The following is a 19641-nucleotide window of genomic DNA, read 5'->3' on the forward strand; positions in this document are numbered from 1 at the left end:
AAATAAGAAACTTTGCCAAAGAAACCATAGCTCTAAAACGAATTCTGATGTCCCCCAATTTGGGTCGAACTTTTGGGTAGGGGCAAATTTTGGAAAATCCCACTTTGACAAATTTAGAGTGCTCCAATCGAGTCCAAATGTATGACCGACCCCCGCTAACTTTGGACGGCCGATCCACCCATGCCAGTGGCACACCCCCTGGAACTCCCCTGGTGGGTTCCCCATACAATCATTTTAAAATATCACCATTTTTGGCCTTTACATGAGAAAATAAACAAAAAAGTTCGACCCAAATGGGAGGACATCAGAATTCGTTTTAGAGGTATGGTTCATTCGGCAAAGTTCCTTATTTTGATCGCTAGAATATGATTTTAAAGAACAATGGGCGATTTGTTTGCCTCCCCACAAATCGACCCGGCCTAATATACATATATTGTTATTATTATTATTATTACTACTGGTATTATTCCTATATTTTTCATAAATGGCTTAACTCAATTTGCACATGAATCTCCAACTTGCGCTCATTTGAGAAGGGTATAAAACCTATGATGGCGTTCCAATAATAAATGTGAAGAATTTGTGCTTTATTTGTGTAATGCAGACTTTTTTAGGCCATTTTCGTTTCAGCTCAACCAGCTCCTAAAGTCAACAACATTGCATGCAACACACCGCTACATATAATAGTTGCATGCAACAATGGTAGCAGACGACACAACATTTCTGCAATAAATCTCTCGTTCTGAGCCTTTTCATGACAGTTGAAATTTGCAATGACAATAGTGCGGAAGATGAGAAGGTACGAGAATTGCGCGCTTATAGTACTTCAGCTTTTTAGCCACAGTTTCAGTTGCCAGGCGCTCTTAAATGAGTACCAAGAGACGGCTAGAAGTGTAATATTTTTACGTTCGCAAGTGGAAATGGGACCGGAGCCATGGACTTCTGGCATGTATTGTCTGGAAGAGTTCGTCAAAATAGTCTTCACATCCCGCGAACGTCTCACCCGTTCTTACAATATGCTTTTGACTAATAGCTACAACTTAACCTCACCGGCTTTGGAGATACAGGATGGTTTCGCTAAGATAATTAACGAAGCTATAAGTCGTAGTAAAGAAAAAGGGCGTCGCTTCTTTCAGATTCGCACAATCTTCGACAATAAGCAATATGCGAGGCTGAAGTTCGGTGATAGCGCAGTTATTTACACTGATTACTATATTATTATCGTGGACAGCGTAGATCGGCTCCAGGCGCTTATGAGGGACTACGTTAGTCGTATGGTTTCTTGGAATCCGGGTGCTCGTTTCTTGGTATTGTTCAATAACGCATTAAATCGGCATAGCGAAGACCAGGTCGCGCTGGATATTTTCTCTCTATTGCAAAAGCAATACTATGTCCATCAAATCGGACTGCTATACGCAACTAGTGAGATCGATTATTCATTTTCAGTGATGGACTATTACAACAATGCGAATTGTCGCACCATAAGGATGTCAAAAATCGGCGAGTGCAAAAATGGACAACCACAACCAAATACGGCTGAGATAAAACGGAGGTTGCGAAAATTTGAAAGAGAGATCAGGATAAAAAATTGCACATTCCAAATGTGTGCAGCTATATCGGCGCCTTTTGTGGAGGAGGACTGCCAAACTGGATTAGAGTTGCGTATAGTAGATTTTATGCGTAATCATCTAAACTTCAAGGTAAAGCTGATACTTCCATGCCATATTCTTATTTACTTAAATCAATCTAATATAAATTTGACAGATCAAACAATTATGTGACGAGGAAACCAGAGGAGTGCGAGAAGAGAATGGCACATGGACTGGTCTACTTGGAAAACTGTTCGATCGCGACTGTGATTTCATAATTGGCGGATTCTTTCCCGATAACGAAGTTATTGAAAATTTTTGGGGATCTGACTGTTACCTTTATGATAGTTACACCTGGTTTGTCAAACTTGCTGATCCGAGACCTGCCTGGATGGCGATTTATCACATATTTCAAGACGAAACTTGGCTTTGCTTCATAATTCTGCTGCTTATCACTTGGATATTTTGGTACTTCTTTGTAAACATGCTTCCTGAGCCGCCAAACCACAAAGACTTTTCGCTCACAGGCATTAACGCCATGGCTGTTTCCATATGTGTCGCTGTCGAAGAGCGGCCCGAATGTTTTTCCTCGCGCATTTTCTTTCTTGCCTTGACTATTTACGGCATGAACGTTGTGGCAATTTACACTTCGCAGCTAATTACTGTTTTCACTGACCCTGGATACCTACACCAGATGCACAATCTCCTTGAGGTATTTGACGCGGGTATACCCTTTGGCGGACCAGATGAGAATCAGGACTGGTTTGAAAATGATGAAGATATGTGGATCTTTGAAAATTATAACGACACGGACTTGTTTATACCAAACTCGCATAATCTTCGTACAGTGAAAACCGGCCAGCGCGTTTTACTAGCGAGCCGCATGTATGTGTTGCAAGATCGACTTGCCGATGAAATTTTTGCGTTTCCCCAGAGCGTTTTTTCTAGCCCCCTGCATATAATAATGAAAGTAGGATTTCCATTGTTAACAGATTTCAATTGGCTCATAAGGGCAATGCGAGACCATGGCATATTCCAAAAGATTGATAGTGATTTTCGCTACAACAACACATATCTCAATCGAATAGCGCGAATGAGACCAGAATTCAAAGGTACGCATGACAAGATTTTATATATTTTTTGTTTAAACTTATCTCTCCTTACAGAGTCGGCAATTGTTCTCACAACAGATCACCTAAAAGGATCTTTCTCCATTTTGTTTATGGGCGTCGTTGGTAGCGTATTCTTGTTCATTGGTGAGCTTTTTTACTTCTGGCTTTTGACGCCATATTCGCAGAAATATGCCAAGTGGAAGAGCGCTAACAAAACCGTTTCGAAGAAATCTCTTAAGAAACAAAATAAAAGGAATAAAATCTCAAAAAAGAAACGAGGTTGTTGGCCATTTAGGAACATAACTTTTAAAGCAGAAAGCAGAAATGGTAAAGTGAAGAAAAAGAAAGCTAAAGTTAATAATAGTAAGCGATTCGGTGCAGAAACCTACAAAGTGGATACTATAAGGAGCATTCGATTTACGCCAGTCAAACGCAGGTGTGTCGATTTACATAAATTTTATTGAATTTTTTTATCTAAACTAAGTTATGTTTGCGTGCATCGTAATCAGAAAATGATGGTAATAAATGAATTAATGTGCATATATTTATTAGCATATTTACTAAAAATTTGTATTTCTTCATTGTCAATAAAAATAACATCATTTACTCTCCTATTTAAAGGTCTCATTGATACCACTTCTTTACAGATTTCCAAATTTCGATCTGGATTTGAATGCGCTTACATTGTTTTAGCCTTTCACATCAAATTTCGACTCAACGCCCTAGTAAAATGAATTGACCGGTACACACGTCAAATTTTCGAGAAAATCGATTTTTACCATTCCTCAGCTATAAAAACGAAAACCGGTTTAAGCCCCACGCAGTACAATTATGTGGGTATCAGGCGATAGAAGAAAGCCATTAAATCTCAAATATTTCCACCGACAAAAAATGCATTTTAGGTTAGGTTAGGTTGACCTGGCTGCCTGAAAGCCATCACATAGACCTATTGCTCCTTAGTGTTACCAGGTTGAGCTAGACCTTTATATACAATATCTTTGTAAATGCCCAGAGGGCATTCTAACTTCTCATGTTGTTAAGCTCCTAAGCATTTCAATCTGGTTTTAGCTAACATTTTAATTTTGACTAGTGGTGTGCAAAGCAAAGCTCTTAAAGCCTTACTCTATTTTAAAAAAGTTATATAATTTCATCCGACCATTCCATTTTAAGCGCAACAAAGAAGTGCGAACAATTTGCGAGTATAGTCGGTTCCACCCTTCCCTGAGCTTTTCGAATGCGGCGATATCTTAGTGGTTGCGTTCAGGTTTGCCACTAACTGAATTAATGCCTGTAGCAAAATGCTGAACTTTGAGTAAGGCAAATGTAATTTTAACGGAATTTTACATCCCGATTTAAGATAGTAAAAAGGTATGCGCTATTATTTGTTTTCGATACAACAACATACGTGAAAAAAATACGGATCTCCGCGTCCACATTTGAAATCCATATGAAATATATACAGATATTTATTATTACTCAACCTAATTATGATATAATTTGAACCATCTCAGATAATTATTTAGCGTTGAGTAGTGTAGAAAGGCGTCTGGTCAAGATCGGATTGCAACCACGCGTCTAAATATTTACTATTCGAATTGTTGTCCGTGTGTAATCTGATATCCCTAAGGAAACAAAATTTGCAGTCCTTCAAGATTGGCTTGTGGTATGTACGAAGTGCCCTTCGCTCTCCTTTATGACAATCTTCCAATCTTCCAATCTTGCAAAAACTTTTCGATCTGAGTCAGCATAAAACTGAGTTCACTGAAGGAGAAGCTCGGCTTAAGCTGCTCGATTACAATGAAATTCGTTAAGTTATTCTGGGCTTGTGTGGAAAAGTATTTGAGTTTGTTGGGTGCCGCTAGATGTCGTTAGGGTAGGAATATTTATAGAAATTGTAATTATGATCCGATCTAGTTCACACTCGGAATATAAGCAAACTACTAAACTACTGCAATCTACCTACCGGTTGTGCGCACTACGCTTGTGTAACGTAATATTTGGCATGTACTAAATAGCGAGAATACAGAGGCCTATAAGCTCGTCTTCTCATGCGGGTTGACGAGAAAACGGCATCGATGAGTTTCAAACGAGGTGGGATAACTCTATAAAAGGGCGTTGGGCGCACAAATGCATTCCACATGGAAAAGCGGGCGTTTACCTGAACCAGTACACGAGTGACTTACTTCACCCAAAACATTTGTTCAACATAGTAAACATTCGTTCAACGCAGCAGATTCTGAAGAAATGTCTGGTTTATTGAGGAAGAGGACTTCCATGGTATTTTTTGTATTTGTCAATGTTACCACATTCAGAAACATATTCTGCTATTCTTAACTTTTTGGTTCGAATTTCGAAGCTCCCTACGCTTTTGCATGCTTTTATTGGATATTTCATCTTCTATCGGGATAACTATCACTTTTCCCCCCCTCATACTACAATCTAAGAAAATGGAAATATTCTTTTATTTTTAACCAAAAGTAAAAACCACCGTAATTTGTATGAGCCTGTCGCTAACTATGAGTAAGAACCATCCGCAGAAATATTTTTCCATTACCACTTATGAGTAAAATTTACTTACATCGCTAGTTGCAGCAATGATGCTATTATTAAATTATATGAAAGGTATGGGTTAAATGTTTCAAGGTTAGTATTCTAGGGTTACATAAATCAATCCAATTAGATCTCGCAGCCGACCGCTGTAGCCGAATGGATTGGTGCGAGACTATCATTCGGAGTCCATAGGTTCGAATCTCCGTACATTTTTTCTAATAGCGATCGTAGGCAGGCAATGGCAAACTTCCGAGTGTATTTCTGCCATAAAAAGCCCATTTGGCGTTCGGAGTCGGCTTAAAACTGTAGGTCCCTCCATTTGTGGAACAACATCAAGACACACGCAACAAATAGGAGGAGGAGCTCGACCAAACACCTAAGAGAAGTCTACGCACAATTATTATTATTTTTTTTTTTTACTTAGATCTCGCTGGAGTCGATATATTTATAGAAATTTTATTTACTTATAGTATCAGGGATTCGTTTTGCCTTTTCCAGACTTCAAAACTCTGTAATATTTTATCGATTTCGTTCTCACTTGAATACGATATGTGATTTGAAAGAGCAGTTATGATTATATGACGGGACAGCTCCTCTATACTCGGGCATACTTTTGACATAACCTGAACTATAAAGCCCAAAATCACAAAATCACGAATTGCATGTCGATCTCGATGAAAGTATTCCGTTTAGCCCAAGAGGAAGTGTAATACATCTTTTTCAGGGGATATATGAGAGGGGATTTTTGTAACATAGTTATTGGAATTTTGTAGAAATTTTTTACATATAATAAATATATATACATTTTTCTTATCTAAAACAGGAGATATCCGAATGCGTAGTCAAAGAGGGACAATTCCAGATTATTTTTCTGTCCGTAGGTTTAGCTCCAAAAACAATTAGACTTTCCTATTTATGTAGTTACTAGCAAACCCGGCCCCCTTCGCTGGGCACACTAAAATAGAATAGATATGGTTTAGAACAGAAAATATATGATTTTCATATTATTTATTTCTTTATTCTTTATTCAAGCGCTTTGGCATTAACAATATTTTTTGTTTTTCTATTTGTTTTTGAGTAAATATAAAATATAAATTGAAAATCAGGAAAAAAGAAGATTGTTTTTAAATTTCAAATCAACGCATATGATCATCCATGAATTTTTCGTTTCAATTTATATGTTTTATTAAGCATTGGAGCTTTTTTAACCATTATCCATTTATATTTTTCAAAAAAAAAAAACGAAAAAAATTTTTTTTCCACGAACACATAATTTCATTCGGATTTCACATTAAATTCTCAAATTTCGTAAGAAATTATTCACTGTTCCAAAATCCACTCCAAAAAAATTCACAAACAATTTTTACATGTTGCACTTACTTTTTCCTTATGGCATCCAAATCAGAAAGAAATATTGACACATTGTAACTCACACTGTCAATTTGACAGTTCAGTTCCGCCCCAAGCGTTAAAAAAGTAAGCGACATTATGGCTGGTTCAAAAGAACGATGTACCCGTTGCCAGTGCTCCGAATTACAACCACATTTTACGAAACCCATTTTCAATACTTACTTAACAATGTGCGTAAGTTTGGTTTAATTCGGTGCAAAGACACGGCGGGTCCACGTTTTGGCATATATTTCGAGACCCTAGTCATCAATAGGTATGAAAATTACCCCGTATTAAAGCACTTATCAACAGCTTTCATTTGATACCCATATTGTACATACACAACCAAAGGTTACCCGGGTCCACGTTTTGACCTATATCTCGAGACCCCAGTCACGTAGCGGCATGAAAAATACTTTGTACTAAAGTAGTCACCAACAGCTTTCATTTGATACCCATATTGTACATACACGTCCGAAGGTTACCCGGGTCCACGTTTTGACCTATATCTCGGGACCCTATCTACCAATAGGTATTCAAACTATACGGAAATCATCTTCAATACCTACTTAACAATGTGTGTAAGTTTGGTTTAATTCGGTTCAAAGACACGGCGAGTCCACGTTTTGGCATATATTTCGAGACCCTAGTCATCAATAGGTATGAAAATTACCCCGTATTAAAGCACTTATCAACAGCTTTCATTTGATACCCATATTGTACATACACAACCAAAGGTTACCCGGGTCCACGTTTTGACCTATATCTCGAGACCCCAGTCACGTAGCGGCATGAAAAATACCTTGTACTAAAGTAGTCACCAACAGCTTTCATTTGATACCCATATTGTACATACACGTCCGAAGGTTACCCGGGTCCACGTTTTGACCTATATCTCGGGACCCTATCTACCAATAGGTATTCAAACTATACGGAAATCATCTTCAATACCTACTTAACGATGTGTGTAAGTTTGGTTTAATTCGGTTCAAAGACACGGCGAGTCCACGTTTTGGCATATATTTCGAGACCCTAGTCATCAATAGGTATGAAAATTACCCCGTATTAAAGCACTTATCAACAGCTTTCATTTGATACCCATATTGTACATATACAACCAAAGGTTACCCGGGTCCACGTTTTGACCTATATCTCGAGACCCCAGTCACAGAGCGGCATGAAAAATACTCTGGACTAAAGCATTCACCAACAGCTTCCATTTGATACCCATATTGTACATACACAACCAAAGGTTACTCGGGTCCACGTTTTGACCTATATCTCGAGACCCCAGTCACAGAGCGGCATGAAAAATACTCTGGACTAAAGCATTCACCAACAGCTTCCATTTGATACCCATATTGTACATACACATCCGAAGGTTACTCGGGTCCACGTTTTGACCTATATCTCGAGCCCTATTTCCAAAATAAAATATAATCCATGTTACTCGTGGATGATGTAGCTTTCGAATGGTGAAAGAATTTTTAAAATCGGTCCAGTAGTTTTTGAGCCTATTCGTAACAAACAAACAAACAAAGTTTTCCTCTTTATAATATTAGTATAGATAATAGAATTGTTCCTAGTTTTTGTACAGATTATTTATACACTCGCACTATAATTAAATACATAGTAAATATGGTAGGTGAGGACATGCATATATGCGGCTATAACTTCGCGAAACCATTATTTATCTTTTCCCTCTTTTTCAGAATCTCTAATTTTCTTAAGAGTACTGGTTCATTCTTTCATAAAGTTTGCCGTAATTTGTAAGAATTTGAATGAACGTTCTGACACTGTCCGACCTGCAGAATTTATTCAACAGGCACAAGCAATCACTAATAAGGACCTTTTAAATCAATGAGGGCCCCTGCGAGGAAGCTTCATGTTTCTGAAGATCTTATCCTTCGAATTGTCCATGACAATCACCGGTATAAATCCTACATTAAGCGCACTAAACAGTTTATGGCGAAGTAAGCAGGAAACAGCGAGTTATCCAATCAAAGTGCCTGAGATATACGGTTTTTTTCTGACGAAACAGGTTTTTACCCAAACCAAAATGACAAATGGCTCGGAACATAATACACTAATTCCATCATTGCTCGCAAATGCCGGGCGTCTCTTAACGAGATGGTGAAATATTTCCGCATCCATTTCAAATGGGTGCCAGGGCAAAGTGACATACCAGGGTATTGTAAGGCAGACCAATTATTGTAGGTTAGGTGTAGATTGTAGGTTTACCCCTCTCAACCCCTACATACTGCATGGCGCAAGTAGTATTGTCATGGCAGCCAACATGAGATTGATTGATAGTCTGACATGTAATGCTATAAAAAGATTTTGGTCAAAATATGAAGTCAGGCGCTCAAAGGTGCCACTTAATCGAACAATGAAGAAAGGTTCTATGTTAGTAGCTTTTATCACTGGAGACTATTTCCTAGGTCGGTATGCTCAAAGACTGAACGTACCTCATTTCACCTATTGCAGAAGCTGCAAGAATGAGGAGGAGGAAGGCTCCGGTAGACACCTTCTCTGTTATTGTCCCGCATGGCATGTCACTAGGTTTAGATAATTTAGGTCATCGTTTCTAAATAATACTGATAACCTTATCGATATAAGAGTCAGCCAGATCGATCCACTTTGCACTTAAAGCAAAATGGTTTAGCGTGCAGTAGCAGTCTAAGTGACTTGGTTTATATACCAACTGCCACTTCTAATGCTAATAAGTTTTATTTTCAAGCTATCCTCAAATACCGTACACACCCTATATGAAACGTTTTAAGCCAGAGAGCGAGAAAACAGGTTTGCATACTCAGAGAACAATGGTGGAATTACCGTTTTTTTGAGTTTTAAGGAAAATTCTAATTAGCCTAAAAATTCGTCCATTCCGGTTATGTTGTGCTAACAAGAAATACTTTGCAAGCGGAGTAAAATAAAGTAAAAACAGAAGTTCAAAGTGGCTCCTCAATTATTCGTACTGCGAATTCCAATTACGTAACTCAGATTCTCCCACTCTGAGTATAGAGAAATAGTTTTGTACTTTATCAATAAAAATCTACACACTTACTTGTATTTGCTATAATTCTTCTTCAAATTCCCGATAGTGTCATAAATACGTAAAATGTATATATAACTGAAAAGTCACATCACACCCCTCTCCTTTTCGCCTCATCTAGAACATTGTGCAGCATAATTTTTCGAATGAGGGGGGCATCATGTGCCCTAGAATATGGAATACGTGAACTGAAGCAAATTTGGCAAAAGCGGAAAACCTTTTTACTGTCGACTCAGTTGGAATGCAAATGATGTGGTAGTATTTGGAAACTTGAATCAAAGAAATATGACTGACATTAAGGGCAGCGACAAACAGTTACGGCAGAATTGGAACAAACTTCACGTAATTTAAGATTTTTTACGCTATTTTGTATGTACATACGTCAATTTTAACCCGTAACTAGTAACATTTAGTCGGTCAGACTCCACAAAAATTTCCAATAATTACATTTTTCAAAGCTTTTAATTATTCCTCTGTTTGCAAAAAGTAGTTTTAAGAACTATATTTGAAATGAATTGAGTTACTAGACAAGCAAAAAATTTTGTTTTCTACTAAATGCTATTAAGTTTTGATAAATATAAAACTAAGTCTTGTCAGCCTCCGTATCACCTTTCGTATAAAATGTGTCCGTGGTACTAGTTATGGATTAAGGATGCGTGAGTACTAATAATTTTTTCGGTCATGTTAAAGAGCTAACTCTTTCCAATAAACCGTCCATCATTTGAAAAGGAAAAGAAGAACGTCATAGCGACAAATGTTGGCTAGTCTTTGAGTGGCGTATTAAGAAAACCAATTTTAGTTAACCGTAAATGCTCATCCCATAAGTCTATGTCCCGGTTGGGCAACTGACAACAACAACATTTTACAGAGAATGTTCACTGAAAGAGGCTAGAATTTTGCACTGACTCATTTGTCTTGTATTTTATATGACTATTTGATAAAAAACGGCAGCAAAACTGTGGGCAAAAAGTAAGTAATTTATTTGTCAAACTTCGCGGGATTAAAATTTCGCTCTAGTTATTCTTTGCATGAGTTGGCAGCACTGTTAATAACATCTGGGCCAACTTTCATGTGAATGTCAGTATCAGTAATATATTTACGCTTGATTGAGCAGAGAAGTGCCATCAAATTTTGTTTGCGGAATGAAATTTCGGCTGCGGAAACGCCATCGACGTCAACAGATGACCAACACGTCAATAAAGTGAAGGAGTTAGTGCTCAAAAATCGTCGGTTGACTGTTAAAGACCTTACTGATATGATCGGAATATCAGAAGGATCTGTGAAAACAATTTTGAAAGACCATTTGGGCCTACGAAAAGTCAAATCTCGTTTGGTACCGAAAACTCTCAATTTCTTGGAAAAAAGTCGTCGCGTTGATGTGTGTGAAACAATTCTTTCAGACTATCAGGACAAGCTCAAATGCATCATTACGGGAGATGAGACTTGGATTTATGCTTACGACCAATCAAGTGAATATCGTGCTAAAGGCGAGGCCAGACCGAAAAGAGCACGTCAAAGTCGTTCAAAAATAAAGGTCATGATGACAGTTTTTTTCGATTTTCGTGGTGTGGTGCACTATGAATTCCTTCCACCTGGCCAATGTTATTCCTGATAATAAGGAATATTATTTGAGCGTTATGCGTCGTTTACGTGAAGCAATTCGTCTAAAAAGACCAGAATTATGGGCCAACAACTTTTGGTGTTTGCATCACAATAATGCACCGTCTCACACTGCACTCGTTCTTCGTGACCATTTCGCCAAAAATTCCAGGCATATCGTTCCGCAACCACCGTATTCGCCTGATTTGGCTCCGTGTGACTTCTGCCTATTCCCAAAACTCAAGAGACCACTCCGGGGAACGCGTTTCGAGTCGATTGAGGAGATAAAAGCTGAATCGAAGAAGGGGCTGATGGCTATACCGGAAATGGACTATTTGGCATGTTTCGGGGATTGGAAAAATCGTTGGCATAAGTGTATTTCATCGAGAGGGGATTATTTTGAAGGGGCTGAAATTGATTTACAAGAATAAATAAAGATTTTTCATTTTACAACCAAATTCACCTTACTTTTTGCCCACAGTAGTATTGCTGATGTGGACCCCTGACTATTTCCTGTTTGACTTCCATAAATGAAAAATCTTTTAGAGATTGAAAGAAGTGATGCGACTGTTTTGGGAATAAGGGAATAAATGAGTATCAGTAGATAATGAAAGCGCTTTCACTTATTTGATAAATTCCGAAAAGTGGAAGAATACAGGGAGGGCCATGTAAAATTTGCTTTTTGAATCGGCTATAAAAAAAAACTAATAAATATTTTTTCAAACCTTGTTTTTATTTTGAAGATTGAACATTGTCATTTATGAATGAAAAATAATATCGTTCAAATGACTGCCAGTAGGCCATTCGATCAACCCAATTTTTAAGCACATTTTCGATTGTTTGGGCTCCAATTTCATGAATGGCAACTTAGATTTCGTGTTTTAAAGCATCAATCGTCTCTGGATGGTTCGCATAGCATTTGGCCTTAACGGCTCGCCACAAGAAATAGTCCAACGGGCTTAAATCACAGCTCCGAGGCGGCCAAGTGATATGGGAATTCAAAAACGGTAGCCAAAAGTTCGAGTGTAACTTTGGCAGTGTGACAAGTTGCACCGTCCTGTTGAAACCAAATGTCGTCCATGTCATCCTCTTCAATTTATGGAAACAACTCGTTGAGCATATCACGGTAACGCTCGCCATTTACTGTAAACGCGGCTCCTCGCTCATTTTCGAAAAAAAATGACCCGATGATGCCGCCAGACCAAAAACCGCAGCAAACAGTGACTCGTTGTGGATGCATTTGCTTCTCTACAGTAACGTGTGGATTTTCTGAGCCCCAAATCCGACAATTTTGCTTATTGACGTAGCCACCGATGTGAAAATCAGAAAAGAAGAAGAAGACTCACCACTTTGGAAATAGGTTTTCAATATTTCCCAATTTTGTTCAAGCGTATAGCGTCCCATTTCGTAAATGTCAAACCTTTAAGTAAATTATGAACACATTTGACATGTCATTTGTGTTACCATTCTCAAAAAAATAGGTGGTTCAAAAAGCAAACGCTATATGACCCACCCTGTATAATTAATGTCATTTTCATTGCATACCAAATCATCTTGTAATGACATTCGGTATTATCTTTACAAAAATCGGTAATTAAGTTAAATCTGTTGACCTCTCGCCGGTTTTATGACTATTCTCAAAAGGCCAACAACGAGAGTTTGATGCTTAGAACTTTGTTACTCTGTCAACAGTGACCGCTACAGGAATCTGATTATCGATCTATTTGAGAAGTCTGCCAATAAGCCGCTTAAGAGTTCAAATAGCAGCTCGAGTTTTTTTGTTGGATATAGAATTCAATGCTATACACACAATTTATGCACGATTTGCTAGTAACGAATTGTGGAGAAAAATGGAGTAAGGAATTCCTCAGATAGAACCAAAAACCATAAAATTACTGCCCAAGAGAGTTGCGCTAATAAAATTAACACATGGGCTGAAGAGTCAGGTCTAACACATAGATGGCACTAGTTTTATTGCATTCCCTCTTTTCCGGATAGTACTAACCTTAAAAAGACAGACGTTAAAATTCCATGATATTTTATTCATTAGTTCGTGAGTTTTTGTGCTAAGAGTGAAACAACTTTTGTTATTTTCAAAACAATGGATCAAAAAGAGTTTCGCGTTTTAATTCTGCACTGCTTCTTGATGGGGAAAAAATACCGTTCAAGCGAAGCAATGGCTAGAAAAGTGTTATGGGGACTCCGCTCTGTCAGAAACAACAATAAAAGAATGGTTTGCTGACTTGAACGTGGTCGTAGAGACATCGATGATGCACAACGAATGATCGAAAAGTTAAGTTGCGTGAGTTAGCTAATATCGTAAAGATATCAAAAACGTGTTAGCTTTACAATTCATGAGCATTTGACTATGAGAAATGTGGTTGCCTGGTTTGCTCACTGTTGATCAAAAACAAGAACGTGTTGATGGTTCTGAGTAGTGGAAAAACTAAAAGAATTAAACTTCAAATTGCTCCCACATCCACCGTATTCGCCAGATTTGGCTCCCAGGGACTACTACTAGGCTGTTCGCAAGCCTAAGGAAATGCTCGCCAGTAAGAAATTTCGTTCGATTGAAGGGGTCATTCGCTGAAACTGAGACCAACTTTGAAGCCAAAGATAAATCGTTCTACAAAAGTGGTATTGAAATGTTAGAATGGGACTGGAATGATTGCGTTGTTCTTTATGGAAGTTATGTTGAAGAATAAAGCTAATTCTGAACAAAAAAAAGCGCGTTATCTTTGTTACGCCCGGGACTTTTCAGCCCATGTGTTATGTTATTTAAAGCACTCGGATTAAATTTGTATTTCTTATTTCTATGTCTTATGAAAATAAAGTCCCAAAATGTGTACATATGTACGTAAATAGGCATCCATAGAATGTTTCGATTTGCACCGTATTTATATTTTGAAGCCAGTCTCTCTTGAACGGTTTTATCGATACAAATTACATGAAATTCGAACTTGTGAGCCAAAAAAAAGTTAAATCATTAATTTTATTTTCAAATGGCAACAAAGAAATACCCGACCGATTGTTTTATGGAAAGGATAATAGACTAGATAATAGACAAGAACTGGCTGATGACACAAAAACGCAAGCGACCCTCTAAAATTACGTTGATTCTGTCAAATTGGGAGCCTACTAAAGGTACTGAGTTTTGCGCAACCTTCCGTGTTTTCTCAATCACAGTAATAAATTATATTTTGGGATAAATGGAAACCCGCCGTAGTTGAATGGGATAGTGCGTGACTACAATTTGGGAGAGCGTAGGTTCGGAACTCCGTGTATGAAACATCAAACGTTTTTTCTAATAGCGGTCACCCTCGGCAGCTAATGGCAAATCTCCGAGTGTATTTCTTCCATGAAAAAGCTGTCGTTTGGAGTAGGCCTAGAGGTCCCTCCATTTGTGGAACAACATCAGGACGCACGCCACAAATATGAGGAGGAGCTCAAGCACCTAACAGAAGTGTACGAGTCAATTATTATTATTTTGTTTTAATTTTAAATGGAAACCCAAAGAAAAAGTGGATAAAAACCAAATTGTTGCTCTTGTAAAGGAACGAGCAACACACATACATATGCACTCGTTGTTGCACAATAACCGATCACGATTTGCAATACAAAAGTCAAATGTGGAATGTTTTGTAAACAAATCGTAAACTTAAATTTTACGACTTCATTAGTAGCAACGCTAATCGGGATAGCTTTATTAGGTCTGACTTGAAACGTGCTCTTAAACGTGTTAGCAATCGTGAAGCCCACTCCATTCATGCCTTCAAAAAGTTTATAGAGTAGTAGGTCTTACATGAGCTTATGCACTCACGACCACACAAATGTCGGCTTATTTTGATCTTCATATTGTTGGTTTTGTATTTGTTCTGATCGCCAGTGAAGGCAACTCAAAATACAACTCGAAATCGCCGGTTTGGTAGAGGTCCACAATGGTCGCAATGTGTGACTTCTGCGTGTACTAAACACATACATATATACATGCATGCATACATACACATGCATATAGGTATATAAACAAATATTTCATGTTTGTTGTTATTGAATGCTTACTTTTTTAATGGCAAAAAATCGTGTTATTGTGCGCGGGAAGTTTTTCAATGATCTTGAACGTATTGTACATATTTATACTGGCTTAGACGATGGGCAGCTTAGCGATTCGCCACTCAGGCATTTGTTTTGGTTTTGCAATACGCGCTAAAGCTGCTGCTGCTGCTGCTGTTGCTCTTTTACACCAGCGAAAATCGTGAACTGCGAGTGGTTGAATCTGGTAAAGTGTTATTGTGTCATTTGAGCCGATACAATTAGTGCACAACAAAATTCTATTTGCAATAAAAGATGTGAGAATTATATTTCATATTTTACGCACCAATTCAAACGTACGGTGTGCAACACGAACATACACAGGCAAACATTTTTTGACAAATATACGCCTGAGTTCTTGCTCGAAATATTTATTTGGTTCCTGGAAACCATTGGTGAGGCAAGTAAGCAGGAGGGGACACTAAGAGGCGCAAATGGAATCAGAAAAAAACGTTTTGTAAAGAATTATAAATAAAGAAAAAAGTAACTGGGAACTTGCCCACATATGTACATGCATATGTATGCGTAATTGCTTGTAACAAAGTGCGAATACGAAACGCGGAAATTGTCGCTAAACGCTCGACGTGAATACATTTGTACACACATACATATACACCTATGTAAGTGTTGGGCTGCATGTGATGCACATGCTTTGCCACCATCTCAACTACCACCGCAGATGCTGCGCCCGTGTAGCACAAACTGCACAAACAACATCAAAAGCATCGACATACCGTTAAAATGCGTCGCATTGCATTTTACTTTTGTGTCATTAGTTCTAAAATTTCTTTTAATTCTCTACAATTTTTGTACCACCTTATGTGAATTTTTCATCTTTTATATTGGGCATTCCTTTTATTTTAGCAGCCTTTTCGATGGCAATTACGTGGCAATACTAAAATTACACATCACAGACAGATGGGCGTCAGTGTACTGCATCCACCCGTTGCCTCTTGAAGCGATGTGCTGGCGCTTTTACCCAATAACTACACACATACATATATGTCATAGAATATATGTGTGTGTGAGTGTAATTCTAAATATGTGAATATGCATATTCAATTCTTTTGTTATTATTGTTGTTGGCGCTACTGTTTCGGCCACTCATTAAACTTGCAATTTTATTTGGCGCATTTTTATTATTGGCATCTATTTTATTTTGGTATTTTTCAAATACATACCTACATTCCTACATGAAAATAAAGCGCAATTTTTAAGAGCATATTCGCATTTGCTGATTGTTGTGATTTCATTCACTACGCACTTGATGTGTAAACCTCAGCTGACTATACCACCAGTTACAGTGGTGAAAAGGACGCAAAACGGTATGCTAAATTTTATAAAATATAAAGAGCAACCGAGTAGAGGGGAGGGCCACAAAATACCAACAAATTTGGACAAATGGGGCTGGTGGCGAATATATAGCCTATCCCTCCCAAATGTCAACCTCACCTTCACACGGAACTCCCCGTTTCAAAACTAACGAGGTTTTGACGACCGCGTATAAGCGGTGTATCCTAGCCATCCGTGACAGAGGAAGAGATATTACAAAAAAAGCTGGCAGCACGTCGGGGGAATACGAGGGGTGCCTTTTATATGTCGGGATTTGGCAACCCTGGTGTTGCAATCTGGCAACTGACAGCTGTATCGCAAAGTTTAACATTTTTTGGCTTTTACGTACTCAGAACGTTTTGAAATACCAGCGCTATTTGTGTTGTTTACAGTAACTTAAAAGATTCATCTCGGTCCAAAAATGGAATTAAATCGTGAACATTTTCGTGCGATTATTTTTTACAAGTTTCGACGTGGATTAACTCAGCAACATTGCATGGATGAACTTAATTCATTTTTTGGCGATGAAGCTCCATCAAGACCAGTGTTTATCGATGGTATGGTGAATTCAATCGTGGTCGTAGTTCACTCCAAGACGAATTTCGTGAAGGTCGTCCAAAATCAGTTGTTGTTCCGAAAACCATTGATTCTGTGCGCGAACTGATATTGCAAGATCGTCATGTGACCTATCATGAGATTAAGACAATCTTAGGCATTAGTGGAACCAGCATACATTCAATATTGCATAAACATTTGACTGTCAAAAAAATTTGTTCGCACACAATTTGTCAATCGTCTATGACATCGTGACAGGTGATGAATCATGGATTTACACGTATGAGCCCGAAAGTAGGCAGCAGTCGACTGTATGGGTGTATCAAGGTGAGCCAAATCCAACAAAAGTTGTTCGCGCACGAAGCACTTCCAAGCAAATGGTCACCTGTTTTTTCGGAAAAACTGGACATGTCGCAACCGTACCACTAGAACAACGCAGTACAGTAAATTCTGAGTGGTACACAACCATTTGCTTGCCAGTTGTCTTCCAAGAAATTAGGAAAACCAATCGCCAAAGACGGATCACTCTTCACCAGAACAATGCGAGCTCTCACACATCGGCTCAAACAACTGCATTTTTGAGCACCCAAAACATCGAATTAATGGGTCATCCGCCGTATAGTCCTGACTTGGCACCGAATGACTTCTTTTTATTCCCGTACGTAAAAAACAAAATGAGAAGTCATCGTTTTTCGACACCTGAAGAAGCGGTTGCGGCATTCAGAATGCATGTTTTGGAGGTACCTCATTCAGAGTGGCAAAACTGCTTCGACAATTGGTTCAAACGCATGCAAAAGTGTATAGATCTTCATGGAGAATATTTTGAAAAACAATAAAGTGATTTTCGATGATTAAAATTTGTTTTTGTTCTCTAATCCTGAAATATAAAAGGCACCCCTCGTAAAGCCGACATCTCAGTACCTGAATCGGAGAAGTAGACTGATAACCTGTCAATCTTAAAATCAAATCTATCAACGAAACCACAACAAATGTGGCTTTTTGTGCCCTCGTGGAACCATAGGAACTTATATAGTCAGACCTATTAGTCTTCAAAAGAGTGATGCGTTGATCTGTTTTAGTTAACAACCCCGATTTTTGTTTGTATTCAAACTTTTGTATTCAAGTTATAAACCTTGGACAGCTAAAGTTTTGATACCTGAAACAAGTTTGTTTTATGCAGAGCAAAAGTTACTTGTATGACAATGTCACATTTTACACTTATGCATTTACATAATTATGCAACATTTGTGTGCATTTCGATATACAGTCGTCTCTCGTTAATTCAAACCTGCGATATTTCGAACCTCTCATTAATTCAAAGTTATCACGAGTCCCCTACAAAATCTCTTTATATTTCGAACTATATCCATACAATTTTATGCACTCGGTAATTCGAACGAAAAAAACATCATATGGTCAAACACTCGACAATTCAAATTTGCAAATTTTCTTGGTGTGTTAGTAAGAACTTCGAAGTTTGGGACTTCCCTGACAATACCTTAACTGTGCCTGGTTGCGTGTTACGCATAAAACATAGGCACATTTTGACGCACGCTGCCCAACTGCTGGAGCACGGAAAAGAACAACTAAAGGTGAATTTCCTCGCCTGGAAGAAAGCCTGGTAATTTAGCTTGGACAGTGTAGAGGACAAAAAGTATCTATTAGCGGAACTTTGTTAAGGGAAAAAGCAAAAGAGTTCGCGTCTATTCTAAACATGCAAAACTTTGTGGCAAGTGAAGGCTGGCTTACGAATTTCAAAAAGAGGAATGGATTCGTGTTTAAAAAAGTTTGTGGAGAAAGTGGAACTCTTAATAGTGCTGTTTGCTCAGATTGGCATGGTAAATTGAAGACACTGATTGAAAACTATGATGCCCGAGATTTTTTTTAATACTAATGAAACTGCCCTATTTATTAAATGCTTACCGGACAAGACGCTTAATTTTAAAGATGAAAAATGTCATGGGGGAAAACATAGTAAAGAGAGGTTGACAGTTCTACTTGCAATAAATATGAATGGATCGAAAAATTTAAGCCCTTAGTGAAATTGTTTCCTCCTGATTACTGTGCTAACAAAAAAGCTTGGATGACAACTGAACTTTAACAATTGGCTTTCAACAGTTAATAGAAACATGAAACGACAAAAGAAACAAATTTTACTATTTTTAGACAATTGCACTATCCACAACAGTGCTCCTACATTTTACAACGAAGAACTCTACTTCTTTCCGCTAAATATTATATAACTTCCAAACTGCAACCATTGAACCAAGGGATCATCTATAATTTAAATACGTTGTATCGCAAAGAAATTGTTAAGGTCGTTTTGGAATCTCTCGGCAAGCAGCTAACATCGAATATCACGGTTCTGACA

The 19641-nt window shown here is 38.0% G+C and overlaps 2 protein-coding genes across 4 annotated transcripts in view; one reads left to right on the top strand and one right to left on the bottom strand.

The window, feature by feature from the left end:
• The window catches only part of LOC129245517 (uncharacterized), a 100658-nt gene that overhangs the window by 41174 nt on the left and 39843 nt on the right, over positions 1–19641 (bottom strand). The gene's annotated exons all lie outside the window — the stretch shown is intronic.
• LOC129246347 (uncharacterized) lies at positions 792–3394 on the top strand. The gene is made up of 4 exons (XM_054885095.1): positions 792–1700; positions 1765–2701; positions 2756–3137; positions 3349–3394. Exons 1-4 carry the CDS (start codon positions 792–794, stop codon positions 3392–3394), a joined length of 2274 nt encoding a protein of 757 aa, XP_054741070.1.

The sequence above is a fragment of the Anastrepha obliqua genome, chromosome 4, assembly GCF_027943255.1.
Source record: "Anastrepha obliqua isolate idAnaObli1 chromosome 4, idAnaObli1_1.0, whole genome shotgun sequence".
NCBI classification, from domain to species: Eukaryota; Metazoa; Arthropoda; class Insecta; order Diptera; family Tephritidae; genus Anastrepha; species Anastrepha obliqua.

What these genes read in the sequence shown, in the direction of transcription:
- LOC129246347 (XM_054885095.1), top strand. Translation starts at nt 792, where the DNA reads ATGAGAAGGTACGAGAATTGCGCGCTTATAGTACTTCAGCTTTTTAGC. An exon ending in AATGAGACCAGAATTCAAAG is followed by an intron (nt 2,702 to 2,755) that starts GTACGCATGACA and finishes CTCTCCTTACAG; the next exon opens with AGTCGGCAATTGTTCTCACA. An exon ending in TTTACGCCAGTCAAACGCAG is followed by an intron (nt 3,138 to 3,348) that starts GTGTGTCGATTT and finishes ACTTCTTTACAG; the next exon opens with ATTTCCAAATTTCGATCTGG.